We start from the raw sequence: 14,552 nt of genomic DNA, 5'->3' as shown, positions 1-14,552 counted from the left end.
AACACGCCTATTACCTTAGAATCTATAACACTTTCACTTCCAAAAGGAAATTTAAAAAAATAAAAAAAAGTATGCATATATATGTGTGTGCATACATACATATGAGAACACATACAGATATATGAAGCTATAGGAATAGGCTAAGCCAATCAGAAAAACATGGGGGGAGAAAATCCAACTTAAATTACCCCACCATACATGACATATTCACTACTTCCTTTAGTGACTTAATATGATACCTACCCTTGTAATATGTGACATATCTCATAGCTAATTAGAAAAAATTAAGATTAATCTGTAAGCACTTCTCAAATATGATTTATTGTCTGGAAACTTATTTTATTTGTGGACTCACCGACAATTAGAGAACTGAATGACGAATAAATATTTGAGAAGAATATAAATACACCTACCTCCATGATACACAATATCAGGAAAGTTACTTGTAGTACTAGCACTTGGCATAATAATCTAAAGAGCTAAAAACTCAATGTTTGTTTACCTGTTAAATGGTTTTCAATTTTTGCAGTATTTGGAAAAGTCTTTCTTTCCTAAGACTGGATCTCCCTATTTTGCTTGGGTTGAAGTACAGGACCTAATCCCACTTCTAAATGGCATGAGAGCTTTGACCTTTTTCATATTTGACCTATGTCTGGCTTCCTCAACACCCTTCCCATTCTAAGAGAATTGGCCACATTAATGCTGAATTTTGTGTAGACACCCAATTGGCATAGCCCACTGTAGCTTAGAACTCCTAAACTCAAGAGATCAGCCAGCCTCAGCCTCCCTAGCAGCTAGAATTATAAGCAATGGCCATTATCCTCATCTGGGATGCTATTTCACTGTGATAAAATAAAATATTTTTATGAAAGATATCTTCATATATCAGTAGCCATTTTAATTTAACAATTTCAGATTCTATCTAGAGTACTCCATATTTTTCAAAGCATTTTCACATAACTAATATTTGTCTCACAATAACATTTATAGTACTTTATTTTTAAGGATTCTCATAAGCATTGTGAGCATTTTTATTTTTATAATCTCAAGAAATTTAACTATACATAAAAGATGGAAAACCAGATATTGGACCAGTCTGTGTAAAAAAACAAAACAAAACCATATAATCCATAAAAATACCTACTTTATTGTTTTTAGTTTTAAGAGACACTATATATTATCAAATCATCATTTAGTATCTCAGAGCCAATTTTCAATTGAAAGATTCAAATCCTGGCTAATTCATATTCCAAAAAATTATCTTAAACCAGAACTCAATTTTCAAAACTTGGGTCATCAAGATTACTTGGAACATTCTCCTAGTAGACAATATACATATGAAGGTAGCTACTATCTTTAAATGGTGGGTTTTTTACAAATCAGTTCTTTGAACTAGAGCATATTTTGCTCTAAAAATAAGGTTATACCTGACTAGATTTGTAGCTCAAGCTACAAAAGCTAATTCAGTCCATAATGTAGCTTAACTGCACGATTGGAACTCATAACCTAACCACCATGTATAATTTAGGATACTAAGAATTTATTTCTACTGCTCCTGCTATCCCCCTACTCCCAACCTGACAGACACAATTATACTAATGAGCAGAAAAAATATATAAGCACTCTTTGAGTTCCAAGACACTAATAGTACTGGGTTTCAGCAGGGTAAAGGCTAAGTGTGGAGAAGGTGAGGGATAGGAACTCCAGATGTTCCCAGGGCAGGGTCTAAGAGATAGAATGGTCAATAGGGTCCCCTCCATGTTTCTCCTCCCTTCTAGTTCCCCTCATCCTTCTTTATCTAACTCATTAATAAGGTGAGTGGTATGACCAAAGAGAGGTAGAGGAGAAAGTAGTACCATCAGCTAGATGGAATTTTTTCACCTACCTCTTCTTCCCTCCCCTTTTGACTCCCACCCCTCCAGTACCAGTGCAGATGAGAAGTAACTGGAGCTCATATTGGGGCACTGGTGAGGTCTGTAATGGAAAGAGGAAAGGGGAAGAGAAACCCCCAGCAGTATAAGTAAGGATAGGAGCAGTCTATAAATCAAATAGAGTATACACATGTGTGCACATGCATACACATATGTACATCTAACTGTACTAAATGTGGGTATATTACAAATTCATGTTATCCAGCCTAAAATTAGATTCTTTGGAGCAAGGTAGTCTTTTTATTCTTCTTTAATTGATATCCTTAACCTCACTTCCCAAAAAATTAAAAATCTTTCCTTATCCATCTTCAAGTCTCTCTCATACCCTACCTTCTTTCCATTCACTACAATTTACTGACAAAACTATGGCCATTCAACATGAGCTCTTTCTTCCATTCTTTTACTTCTCAAAGTCTCTCTATCATAGCCTAACTTCTCCTATCTACTCTTCTGACAAAGAAATTGCCCTTCTTACCAAGACCAACCCTTCTACATATTAATACCATTCCCTCCTCTCTTCTCTAGAACAGTATATCCTCAGTTATCTCCCATTCTCTCAAATCTTTAACTTTACCCTATCGATTGGTTCCTACCTTAGTAAACAAATCTAAATTTCCCTCATCCTTAAGCTTCGATAAAACCTTATCATCCATATCCTGTCAAACTATATACCTTTTCCCATTATCAGCTAAAATCTTTAGAAAAAAATCTTCTATTGCTGCCTTAACTTCCTCTTCTCTCCCTTGCTGCTCAACTTTCTAAAATCTGGCTTCTAATCTCATTACTCCTGAATACTCTTTCTTTGGGTTTTCCTGATACTACTCTCTCTGTTTTCCTTCTCCCTGGTCACTACTGATAGTTTCCGTTGCTGTATTTTAATATGACTAGTTTCCTTTGTTATCCTATATATTTTATTTTATGAATTTAAAAACATCATTCTAAGAAAAGGTCCATATCAAAGGTTTTTCCAGAATGCCAAAGGGAGTCAATGACATAAGAACTCTTTGATAAGCTCATCAATTTCTAAGGGTTTAACTATTTTATCTCTATAAAGTTAAATCTAATATTTATATATCTAATCACTCCCCCTGGTAGGTGGCATCTAATGGAGAGACCACTGGATTTGGAGTCAGAAGACTGGATTTAAATCTGACCTCAGACATTTACTAACTGTTGTGATCCTGGGAAGTCATTTAACCTATCTACCTCAGTTTCCTTTTCTGTAAAATGGAGATAATAATCATCTCAAAATGAGAACTATCTGTAAAGCAAACTTTAAAGCACTATTCAAATGCTAGCTATTATTATTGTTGTTATTACTAAATGACTGTTAGAGATTTCAAATCTTAAACTCAACACAATGAAAAGTGAACTCATCTTTCCCCTGCCACCACCCCACCAAATCTCCATTTCAAATTTCACTATTTCAGTTGAAGATTTCACCATCCTTCAGTCTTCCAGGTTCCTAACTTTGGCATTACTCTCCCTCACCCCACATATCCAGTAAGTTACCAAATCTTGTCATTTCAACCTTTACAATATCTTTTCCCACACAAACTACCACCTTAGTTCAAGTCCTCATTGACCTAGATCCCACTTAGAATTGCAACAGCCACCTTAGAGGCACCCCACTCCTCAAGTTCTCCCCACTCCAGTCCATCCAACACACTAATGCCAAAGTAATATTCCTTAAGTGTAAACCTGACCAACTCAATCAAATCCAGGGGCTTGCTATCAACTCTGAGATAAAATATGAACTCCTGGTTTAGCTTTAAAGTCCATACAGCCTGGGCCAAACTCATCTTTTCAAACTAAATGGGCATTACTCTTCCCTTCTCACACTCTAAGATTCAGTCAAAACTGAATCTGTTCCTCTGTTCCTCTTTCTATTCCTCTCTCATGTGATATGTTTGATTTCCATGGCTCTCCCACAAGTACAGAATGCATTCCTTCCCTCTCTTTGAGAGCTTCTCTCCTCCATTCAGATACAGTCCAAATTCCATCTTGTACATGAAGCCTTTTCTCATCACCTCAACTGCTACTACCCTCTCCCTCAAACTAGCCTGTATTTAGCTACTTTGCATATATACTTTTACTTATAACTCTATTTTACTTATACTTATGCTATATGTTATTTGTATATATATTTGTCCTCGCACCTTGTGAGTAGAGATTATTTGTACTTCTATCCCCAGAACCCAGCACAGTGACTGGCACATAATGGGGACTTAATAAGTATTTATTACTGTAAGGTATCTTTCTAATGTAAATATCAGTGCTTGAAAGCTTGCTGCTATATATCAAGAGGAGAATTGCATTTTTCAATTTAAAAAATTTAGTCTCTTTTGCAACTTGTAAATATCAACTTGGTCATTTGCTAGTTAAAGTATTTATATTTTGTTTCTTGAACCAAATAATCCTATTTGAAGCAAAACAGCAGGTCCCAAATCTTCCCCAGAGGGGAGTTTTTTAAATGACATTAAAAGAAGAGAAAATTTCAAAGATTTTGTCGGATCTCCAACTAGTCCCATTATCTTCCCTTGTTCTCTGCTTCATTACTACTACCACTACTACATTTAGGGAGGTGCAATGGTCTAAAATTGTTTGAAAAAATTAGATAGTATAACCATTTAGTTGATACTAATTTCAGTAATAGAGTAAACAGTAAACGATGATACAAATAACATACAGCTGACTTGCATCTGGAAAAAAGCAACAAATATTTAATTCCTATGTTCACCTTGCATTCCTTTTATTTTTAGCTATCTTCCCGGACTTAGTTCTTTTTGGGGACATAGATATGGACTAGATGAACTCTAGAGGATCCTTTTAGACCTACAAATCTATGAAAGTATATTCTCTTTATTTATTAAAAGGCCAAAAAAGTTCACTTCTCTCTATTGTTTTTCAGAAGTTCTTATTCCAATTATTCTTTATCATTTTGCATTTTCCATATATTACAAGGCAAAACACAAACAAATCATCAGTATCAAGTCTACAAAACTGAAAATACATTTAATGGTAATAACATATATAGCAAGATACAAAAAGGTAGCCTCCAAAATAGCAAAAATTTTCATATGACAGGAGTATTTGACCAATAGATTAGTATCTACCAGTCTATGTCAAAATCTTACCAGACAGATTTCCAAGATGGTTTATTTCATAATCTCTCACTCTTCCCACTCCTAGACTCTCCTCAGTTCTCAAAGATTCTCAACCAGGAAGGAACTATAGAAATATTATCTGCCCCACTCACTGTGGGATTTTATTGTCAATATATACCACCATCTACCTCTCCTGAATTTTGCTAACAAAGGCTTTCAACTCTGTTCTATTTTCTGAATCTTTCTTTCCCCCATCTCAAGGTATTTGGGAAACAAAAGTTAACTCCTAAACATAAAAATACTGAATACTTCTAATTTAGTATTTTTAAAAGCAAAATTCTGTTTGAGGGCATGAGGGTAAGGTCTTTATGAATGTGGCTTTAATATATAATCTTACATCAAAGATATATCAAATGTTAAGAACTGGAAGAGACCCACAAGATCACCTAGTCCAGCTCCCTCATTTTATAAATAAGAAAACTAAGGCCCAGAGAAGGGCTTGCCTAATTTATAAGGCAAGCAGGTAGATACCAAGGGCAGTGTTATAATAACAAGGTTCCAGTATACAAAGTTTTCATTTGATTCCTAGGATTCAATTTAATAGTACATAAAAGTTTCACTCAAAATGTATGGTCTTCCTTGAAGAGCCTCTAAAAACTGTACAAAATTCTAAGAAAATAATTTAAAATAATGCTGATTTAAAAACATGCCTGGAAGAAAAAGACATTTTCTTAGGTATAACCTCATACTCTTTAGTACTTGTATTTGGGTATACAAAGATTAAAGTACATTTAAGACTATAAAAACTCATTTTTAAAGTACCTTTCTGGAAGCTACTGAGCTAGAACCTTCTCATACCTGTTGGATAGTAGGCTTGGGAGTACTGCGCTGAGGGTGTGTAGTTACTATATTTCTGGGAGGAGCTGACCATTGTTTGAGGCCCTTGCTGAACATGAACAGATGTGGCGCTGGGCTGGAGGGTATACGTAACCTCAGTTGGAAACCTCTGCAGTACAGGAAATGGAACCCCTTTATCTGAGAAAGTGGGGGAAGTCTCCACCTGTCCTGGGTGCATCCCAAGGGAGTTCTGCCACGTTCTAGGAGGGATCGGGGTCCGATCTAAACCTTTCAGCGGGAAAGTGCTGTGGTTGTGGGATGAAGTTGATACGTAGGAATAAGGAGACAAACTATCTCTCCGGAATGACCGGTGAAACTGTCCTACGGCCACTGGTCCTGCATGAAAAAGTAAGAGCACGTTTACTAGTTTTACATGACAAACAGCAGATACAGTAAAGTAAGGGTAGCAAATTCTATTACTATTGATCTGTGCATAATGTGATTCTCAATTATTTTGGACAAAGGTGTTTTAGTTCTAGCAAACTATTCCTTTATCCATAGCTAAAACTAGAAACCTGAATTCTTTAGTACCTAAAACTTTACCAGACCATCCTGTGGAAAAATTCTGATACCTAGTCTTAAAAGGCCAAATACTTGGTGTTGAAAGCAGTTATTCATAGAAGGAGTCATGATCTCAGTGTACAAATTGTTCAGCTGTGCTCTCTCACATAACCAGCTTTTCTCAGTATGTGAACTACACATTATGAGTTTTGAAAGATCTAGTAACTCTTTCAGGCCACTTAGATACCAAGGAGTGCATAATGGTCATGAAAATATGTAAATTCCTACCAAAAAATTAAGAAATTAAAATCGAAAGGTAAACCTAAAAGGAATTTAGCACACTACTTTTTTATTTCTGTTCCTTTTAGTTTCGTTTTCATGGAAATTTGTACTTTTAGGGAATTCAGGCTAATAATTTTTAACCCCTGCATCTAGTCTTCCTTCAAATTATTTCTCATTCCTATCTCTCCCTTCTCCATTCTGTTTCCCTCTTACTTCAAGTCCTAATCTCAAATTTCTACTATAAATAAAAACTTCTAGTCTGACCTTCATGACACCCATTTCCTCACCCTAAATCCCCAACCCATCACACTGATTAATGTCCTTAGCATGTCATTCCTCTGCCCAGAAATCTTCAATTGCATCCTGTTGTCTACCAAATCTAAACTCCGGGCATTTAAGGTCTACACTGCTTTCCTTTTACTTCTCAAAGTATATGGGTTGTGGCAACTCTCCTCCACTGAAGCAGATGGCAACCTGTCTATAAAGTATAATCCTAGAGAGTTACCCAAGGCTCAGAGTAGTTAAGTTATTTGCCTATAACCACACAACTGGCAACAGGATTTGAACCCAGGTTTCCCAAACTCAATACCATGCTTCCCCCCCCCTTCTACAACACATTTTTCACTTTAATCAATCAGGTCTCCTCACTGTCTCACAAATATAGCACACATTTCTGCCTTCAATCATGTCCCATACCCTTTCTAAATCCTACCCTCTCTCACAATGTGTAGCTCAAGTCCTATGTTCCCACTGAAATCTGCCACTACTCCAGCCCTCATCAGTGATCCCTTTTACCATTCTTTGATTGCACTCCTTGTTTTGTTATTCATCTCTGCCTCTGACCCATAAAGTCCTTGAGAGAGAAAAAAAAATCATACTTGTACATCCACCACAATGCCTAAATAAATACCTGTTCACATTCTGAACCTTGAGTGTTTTTGGCAGGTGAATGACTGAATTATCTTATCCTAATGAAATGGAGAATAGGTTTTTTAAAATGATGATGAGTAGGAAAGAGAAGTGATGGGAAGATGATGTTTTAGGCTATAATTTTTAAGCATTATTAGGCAAAGCTGCTCTAACTTATTTGTAGGGTTATTTGTAGGGTGAAACTTTCTCACTGAGTTTATTTGCTGCCACTGCTTGGGGGAAAATTCTTTAAGATGTTTAAGTTTCCTGATCTGTAAATGAGCTAAACTCTTCCATTTGCTAAAATGGTAACTAAAGTCTCTATCATGATTATATATTCATGATCTCAATCCATTAAAGATCCTTTTTTCACTTAACTGAACAGAAAACTAAAAAAGAAATTGGACCAAAGAAAATGAAACCAAAAAAAATTTTCACAAATAAAGCACTAAAGCTTCAGAAATAAAATGATCTAAGACTTCTGAGATCTGAGAGAGTAGGAAAGAAGACCTAAGGGACCTGACTTTCCCCTTTTTAATTTTCAATAATAAGCTACAGTTTTAGAGAAAGATAAGATTTAAATACTTCAAAGTGTTTATGACATGATATAAATTATTTCAGTTGTCTGAAGGTATCCTATTAAAAGCACATTACATGGTTTTTCTGCCTACCTATTCAGATAGATAACTTCTAAAACATATTAAAAGCTGTCTAGCATATTGAAGGGTTATGGGGCTTGTAGCAATTGTGGAGGGTTTTTTTAAATCAATTATACCAAAATAGCTCTCTGGTAATTAGGTATTAAGAGGGCAAACAGTAGCAAGGTGACTACTGGGGGCATTGCTCAACTAATATCCTCTACCCCCTAAGATCTAATTTCCTTGAAAAGTCAAAAGTGCTAGTCAAAAGTAAAATTACCATAATTCAAAAGAAACTGATCCAGGTTACATTTAACAAACTTAAAGAATTACAAGTAAGTGACTTTTCTCTTTTCAGGTTAAAAAAGCAGTCAATATACACATTTTTTAAAACTGTAAACAAAATAGGTTTATATTTTTCTATACAATCTTCCTTCTTCCTTATCAACCCCATCCCCTTCTTAATTGTGCATTTGAGAGGCAGTGACAAGAAAGCTGTTGTGTCTGAGAAGAAAACCTGGGTTCAAGTCCTGTATCTAACATATGGCTGTGGAATGTTGGGCAAACTATTAAATTTTGGACAAACTATTGAAGGCAATGCTTTGGGATTCTGAATTGTAGAGGGCTCATTCTCCTTTGACTGAATACTTCGTGGGTCAGGACCAAACTCACAAATGAAAAGTTGTCACAATTTAAGACTAGCCTGTCTATATATACAGTTTAGGAATCTATGGCATAAGGCTCCTATGACCATATCTTCTGAGATTTTAGGTCATCCCTTTATCTTCAATGAGATTTTCTTGATTGCCCAATGCCTCCAGCTTTACTTGATAAAATTGTGCATCTGCATCCAAAGTATACTCCAAGTTATAGAATTTTCTAGCTTTCTGGACCCATTTTCATTCTGATTTTTTATTCAGATTGAAACATAAAAGACATTCCTATTAGGGTTAGCAACTGTTTTCTGAATGATGAGTTCAACTACCCTGATTATTTTAGGTGTCACTGACCACAAAAAATAGTAAAATTATGGACTTTTTAAGGTTTGAAAGTTAACTGGCACCAAACACACACACACACACACACACACACACACACACACACACACACACACGACAGATGAAGAGATTGAACAGAAGAAATAACAGTAGTCTGTGACCACTTTTTGAGAAAGATTTTTTTTTAAGAGAGAGCAAGTACTCCTCATTCCATTCTTAAGGGCCATCTCTTAAAAATTCTATTCTATCGATGTTCTGTCCTCTTCAGAATATATATATTTATATTGTATATACACACACACATATAATTATACATAATTAATATCATATGCATGGTTTTTCTCCATCAGATTATATAGTTAAGTTATTCTATTTAGAGTATATATATATTATTATTATACTGTACATACATATGTAATCTGAATAGGACAGAACATTGATGGTAAAAATAGAACTCTTAAGAGATGTTCCTTAAGAATAGAATAAGGAAGTACTTTCTCTTTCTCTTTAAAAAGATCTTTCTCAAAAAGTGGTCCCAGACCTCTGTTATTTCTTCTGTTCAATCTCTTCATTTACCATATATGTATGCATGTGTATACAAACACACATATCGATATATTTATGGGGCACTGGGGGGCTAACTTCCTAATGGAAGTGGAATTCTGGATGTAGGAGTCTTTTCTAAGGTATATTGTTATAAAAATTTTCCCTTCTAATGCATGAGTCTGACCTGATTAATCTATAGACCATAATACCAAATTTTGTATCTGTAGAACATGTTATTCCTGGTCCTAAGAAGTAAAATGGTATTTCCCTGGGTGTAGAGGATGGGAAATCTGCCCTTTAAATATCTTCTTTTCAGATTGATTTGAAATTTTAATCAATATTTTAAAATTCTATTACTAATAAACACAGTATGTTCATTCAAATGAAACAAGGTACATCCTCATATTTCTACTAGTCTGAGGCTGTTGTATGGTAAATGGAGGTATTATGTCCAGACCTGGATCTAGAAAAAGAAGATAAAAATGGGAAGGCCATGATAGCAGTCAGACAATAAACCTAGCAGAATACCTAATAAAGAACAGGAAATGAGAAAATTAATACATAGAGATACAAAGTTATAACAAGGTACAAAGGGAAGAAAAATAGTAAAATAGGGTGGTCAAAAGGGAAAGATAAAATATTTAGAATGCAGCCTAGGAAAGGAATTAGGCTTTAATAAGCATAAGGAATTAGGCTTTAATAAGCATTTATATAGTGTCTATTATGTACTAAGTGCTTATTTAACATATATCTCATTTGGTCCTTACAACAGTCCTGGAAGGTTGCTTCTATCGTTATCTCCACTTTAGAGTTAGGGAGACTGAGGCAAACAAAGGTTAAGTGGTCAAGATTACACAGCTAGTGTCTGAGGCCATATTTGAACTCAGGTCTTCCTTTTATCCACTGTACCACCAGCTGCCCCACTTAACTAATTAAAACAGGAGTATGCCTAGATATTCTCAAAACATGTAGCAAAGCTGTATTCTATTCAAATCACCAACAGTTGTCCCCTTCCAATCCTCTACTCACACAGAGATTCAAAATTATAGCACAGTCCATACTTGCCATACATTCTGTATGACTTTAAGATATGAATAGTCCAGCTAGCAATTAGAAATGAAATAGGTTAGAATCCAGATAAGCAATAACCACTAAATATATATCTGAATGGAGATATCACATCTGTAAAAGGTAGAAATTTTGGAAATAAATTTTTCTCAAAAAAAAAGTTTAAAAATCTAATTATTTAAATAACTGTTATACTATCTAAATGAAATTATTTGCTAGATGGTGGTGGTTTTTCTAAATAATAGATTAAGATTTAGAAAATATTTTTTCTTCATTTAAAAATTCCCTAAATAAGGACAAGCTAGGGAAAAAAGCCATAAAGGAAAGAGAATGAAGACTTGAGTGTTATACTTAAAGATGATATATATATTAGATCCCATTTCTGTGTATATCAACAGAGAATCTATTTTCTAGTCATTTTTCCTTGTGCTCACCAAGTAGTTGGAGGTAGGTATCATAATTGAGATTCTACCTAATCTATGCCTTAGTTTCTCCATCAGAATCAATGATCACAACAGAAGTGTGCCATGTTCCTTCTGATGAATATACCCCCGTTCCAATGCTACTTTTTTTACCTTCTTCACTTAATTACCACCTTATAGAAAAATATGAAGCCATCAACACTAAATTAAATTTACCATCTATTATTTAATTTTTCAAATCTCAAAAAAACTAAGTTCTCCTATTTTCATGATCTAGAAGCTAGTCCACTTTAGAAACTAATTAACCCCATAGGGAAGTTCCACACTCCTTGCCTCCAATATTTTTTCCTATAATTCTAAAAAGTACAGAAATGCCAACAGGTAGCCTATACTGAATGTTTCTATTACTATTCTAGTTGAAGGTAGTCAAATTGAATTGTTCTTATTATAATTTGTTGATCTCTCCCAGACCATCTTGCTTTGTAACCTATTGCCTCAATAGTCAAAGAATAGAGATACTGCATCATACTTCTATGACTTCTGGGAATTGTGCCAGAAGTTAAGATTATAAACACCTTTAAAATATGTATCAACTGACATGAACCTTCTCTTTTGCAGGAATATGAAAGGTTCATTGTGCCCAGTAGCATATTCTTCTAGATAGAATGAACCCAAATAATTAAAATAACATATGCTTTTGAATAGTAGTATTCTCTAAATGTTTTGCTTTATTATTGGAGTAAAGGTTGACATTTGGATCTGAAGCAAACATGGGTCTTATGTGCAGCTGCCAGAATTTTAATAAGCATTAACCTCTATTAGCTCTACAAAGATAAAAATTCAACAATTGTCTGGTGAAAAGGTATAATAGCTCATTAAAAATTTTTTTTTATGTTTGTATTTTGTTCCAAGATACATAAACAATCACCACCATTTTTAATGTTACCATAAGAAACACATATGTGCAACATTTATAACAAGATTTTTTTTGGAGCTATTAACTTAGAAATAGATTTGTCTCTTAGACTTCTACAGTCTTGTCCACTTTGCCCCAACAGATCCAAAATTCTACAATTTTGTCTTGGTGACTCTGGTTCCCCCTCCACTTTGACTTTCATCATACTCCTTTCATATGTAACAAGTAATTCTATTTCATATGCCTTTATGGAAGTGAAGAGTCCTCTCTAGGTACCTTCCCAAGAACTCTTAGCTTGGAAAAGTTCTGTGATCATTCTAAATATCCAAGGATGTATCTCAGGAAGACCAAAGAATATGACAATGTATATGTAAATTGTGACATTCAATTGAACCTCAGTGTGGGTTTCAAGTCCAGAATTAAGCAAAGAGGTACATAGGAGAAGCTTGTTAGATTGCTGGTGAACAGTGATGAGCTCAGATACTTAAGGCGTCTTCAAGGATGCAAGGCGATAGCTTGAGCACAGGAGCTGGTTGAGAACGGAAATGGGATTGCAAGGTCTCAGGGAGAAAAATGACATTTGGAAAGAAGACATGTTAGGGCAAGATAAGGAAAGGTGGTCCTGACGTCTCAAAGGTCTTAATGTCTCCAGGAATCTATATTAAGGCAAGTGAGAAGCCTTCAAGGTATAGGCTTTCCACCTATGAAAAGTCTTTCTGCAGGAGAAAATTGAGAACCTGTTCCTCCTTCCTCCCTTCCTCTTTTTCTCAGAGGCTCCCTTAAGAAGGAAAACTGACCCTTGGGAGGGTTGAGGCCCAGCCCCACCCCAGTCCGAGGCATGAATCCCTCGAACCTGGAGGCTAGGATGGGGAGGAGGCCTCTAGGTGTTAAGAGGCCCAGGCCGACTCACCGTGAGGCTCAGGCCGGGCCCCCGAGGGCGGGGGTGGCGGTGGCGGCTCCTGGTGCTGCAGTGGGGAGGTGGAAGCCGAGGCCGAGGCCGAGGCGGAGGTGAGCAGCAGCCTCTGGAAGCGGTTGGGCGGGCGGCAAGAGACCTCGAGGCCGGCTGCCAGCTTGGCCTTGTTGGCGCTGGTGAGGCGCTTGAGGTGCACCAACAGCTGGGGCTGGTCCCGACGGAAGTGCGGGCTGTGGAAGTGGTGCAGGGGCCCGTCGCCCGCCGGCCCGCCACCCCCCGGCCCCGGCCCGGGCCCCGCTGGCCCGGGGCCCCCGAGCACCACCTTGCGGAAGCCGTAGAGGTTGAGTTGACGGATGAAGCTCGTGAAGTTGGTAGTTTTGAAGAGCTCCGGTTCGGCCCCCCCGGCGCCGCCGCCGCCCCCGCCGCCCCCGCCGCCGCCGCCCCCGCCACCCCCGCCGCCGGCCCCGGGCGGGCTCAGCAGCTCCGCCTCGAAGAGAGGCTGGTCGATGAGCAGGCCCTCGCCGCGCCCGTCCCAGCGGATGGAGCGATAGCGCGGGCTGTTCACCAACCGCCACAGCTTGGCTGGGAAGTTATTGGGGTTGATGGGCGTGGAGAGCAGCGCCTCTTCCATCGCCCTCGATGCCCGGGCCTCGCCCCGCCGCTGCCGCCGAGCCCGGCTCTCCCACCCCGTTCTCGATCCCCCCGGGGCTTCGCTTCGCCCTCCCCCCTTCTGCTCCCCCGCTCCCCGCCCCGCCGAGGCCCCCCGGAGACCGTTGGTGCACGAGGCCCCACCGCTCCTTCAAACCCGGCCAATGGGGCCTCGAGTTCCCGCCACGCGCCGGCTTGCTCCTTCGGAGGAACGCTCTCTGCGCCGTCCCCTCCCCCTGGGGGCTCTCCCCTCCCCCAAACGCGCGGACTAAGCCGAGCGAGGCGCAAGGGGGGTGGGGGTGGAGGTGGGGGTGGGGGGGGACGACGCCTGGGCAGCCCAAGGCCTGCTGCCACCCGCCTCCCGCGCCCCCCACCCCCCACGCGCTGGCCTACCTCAGCCGCTGCCAGAAACAAACCTCGTTCCGTTAGGGAACCCAGCGCGACCTCCCCCCCCCCCCCCAGCGAACGGATGAGTGGCGGGAAGTTGGGGGTGGGGGGCCAGGGGTTTGTGGAGAGTTTGCAAGCAAAGCCCGACAAGTGGAGGAGGGCTGCGTGGTTTAAGGGTGGGATGGAGTCCCTGGTCTGGAATTGCAGGACCTGGGTTCAGTCCCCTGTTATGCTACAGACCTGCCTGGGTCCTGGGTAACCCTGGACAGGTCACTTATCCCGTTTCCAAACCTGTAAAAATGAGTGGAGGTGGCAGGGCCTATTGTTTATCATCAATAAGAGGAGCACAGATATCCCTTGAAGCTGCTGCCCTTATCCTCTTGGCCAAC

General features: G+C 38.7%; 1 protein-coding gene across 1 annotated transcript in view; it reads right to left on the bottom strand.

Annotated features, from left to right (window-relative positions):
- Window positions 1-13,851, bottom strand: part of HSF5 (heat shock transcription factor 5) — a 40,757-nt gene extending 26,906 nt beyond the window's left edge. The window contains exons 1-2 of the mRNA XM_056816504.1: window positions 13,126-13,851; window positions 5,897-6,271 (exon numbers count right to left, since the gene is read on the bottom strand). Of these exons, the coding sequence (XP_056672482.1) occupies window positions 5,897-6,271; window positions 13,126-13,759 (1,009 nt within the window). The 5' untranslated portion in view covers window positions 13,760-13,851. The remainder of the gene's footprint in view (window positions 1-5,896; window positions 6,272-13,125) is intronic.
- Between the last annotated feature and the right edge of the window lie 701 nt (window positions 13,852-14,552).

This window comes from Monodelphis domestica, chromosome 2 (assembly GCF_027887165.1).
Source record: "Monodelphis domestica isolate mMonDom1 chromosome 2, mMonDom1.pri, whole genome shotgun sequence".
Classification (NCBI taxonomy): domain Eukaryota; kingdom Metazoa; phylum Chordata; class Mammalia; order Didelphimorphia; family Didelphidae; genus Monodelphis; species Monodelphis domestica.
The sequence above is the reverse complement of the archived record's forward strand: the minus strand, read 5'-3'. Positions and strand labels throughout refer to the sequence as shown.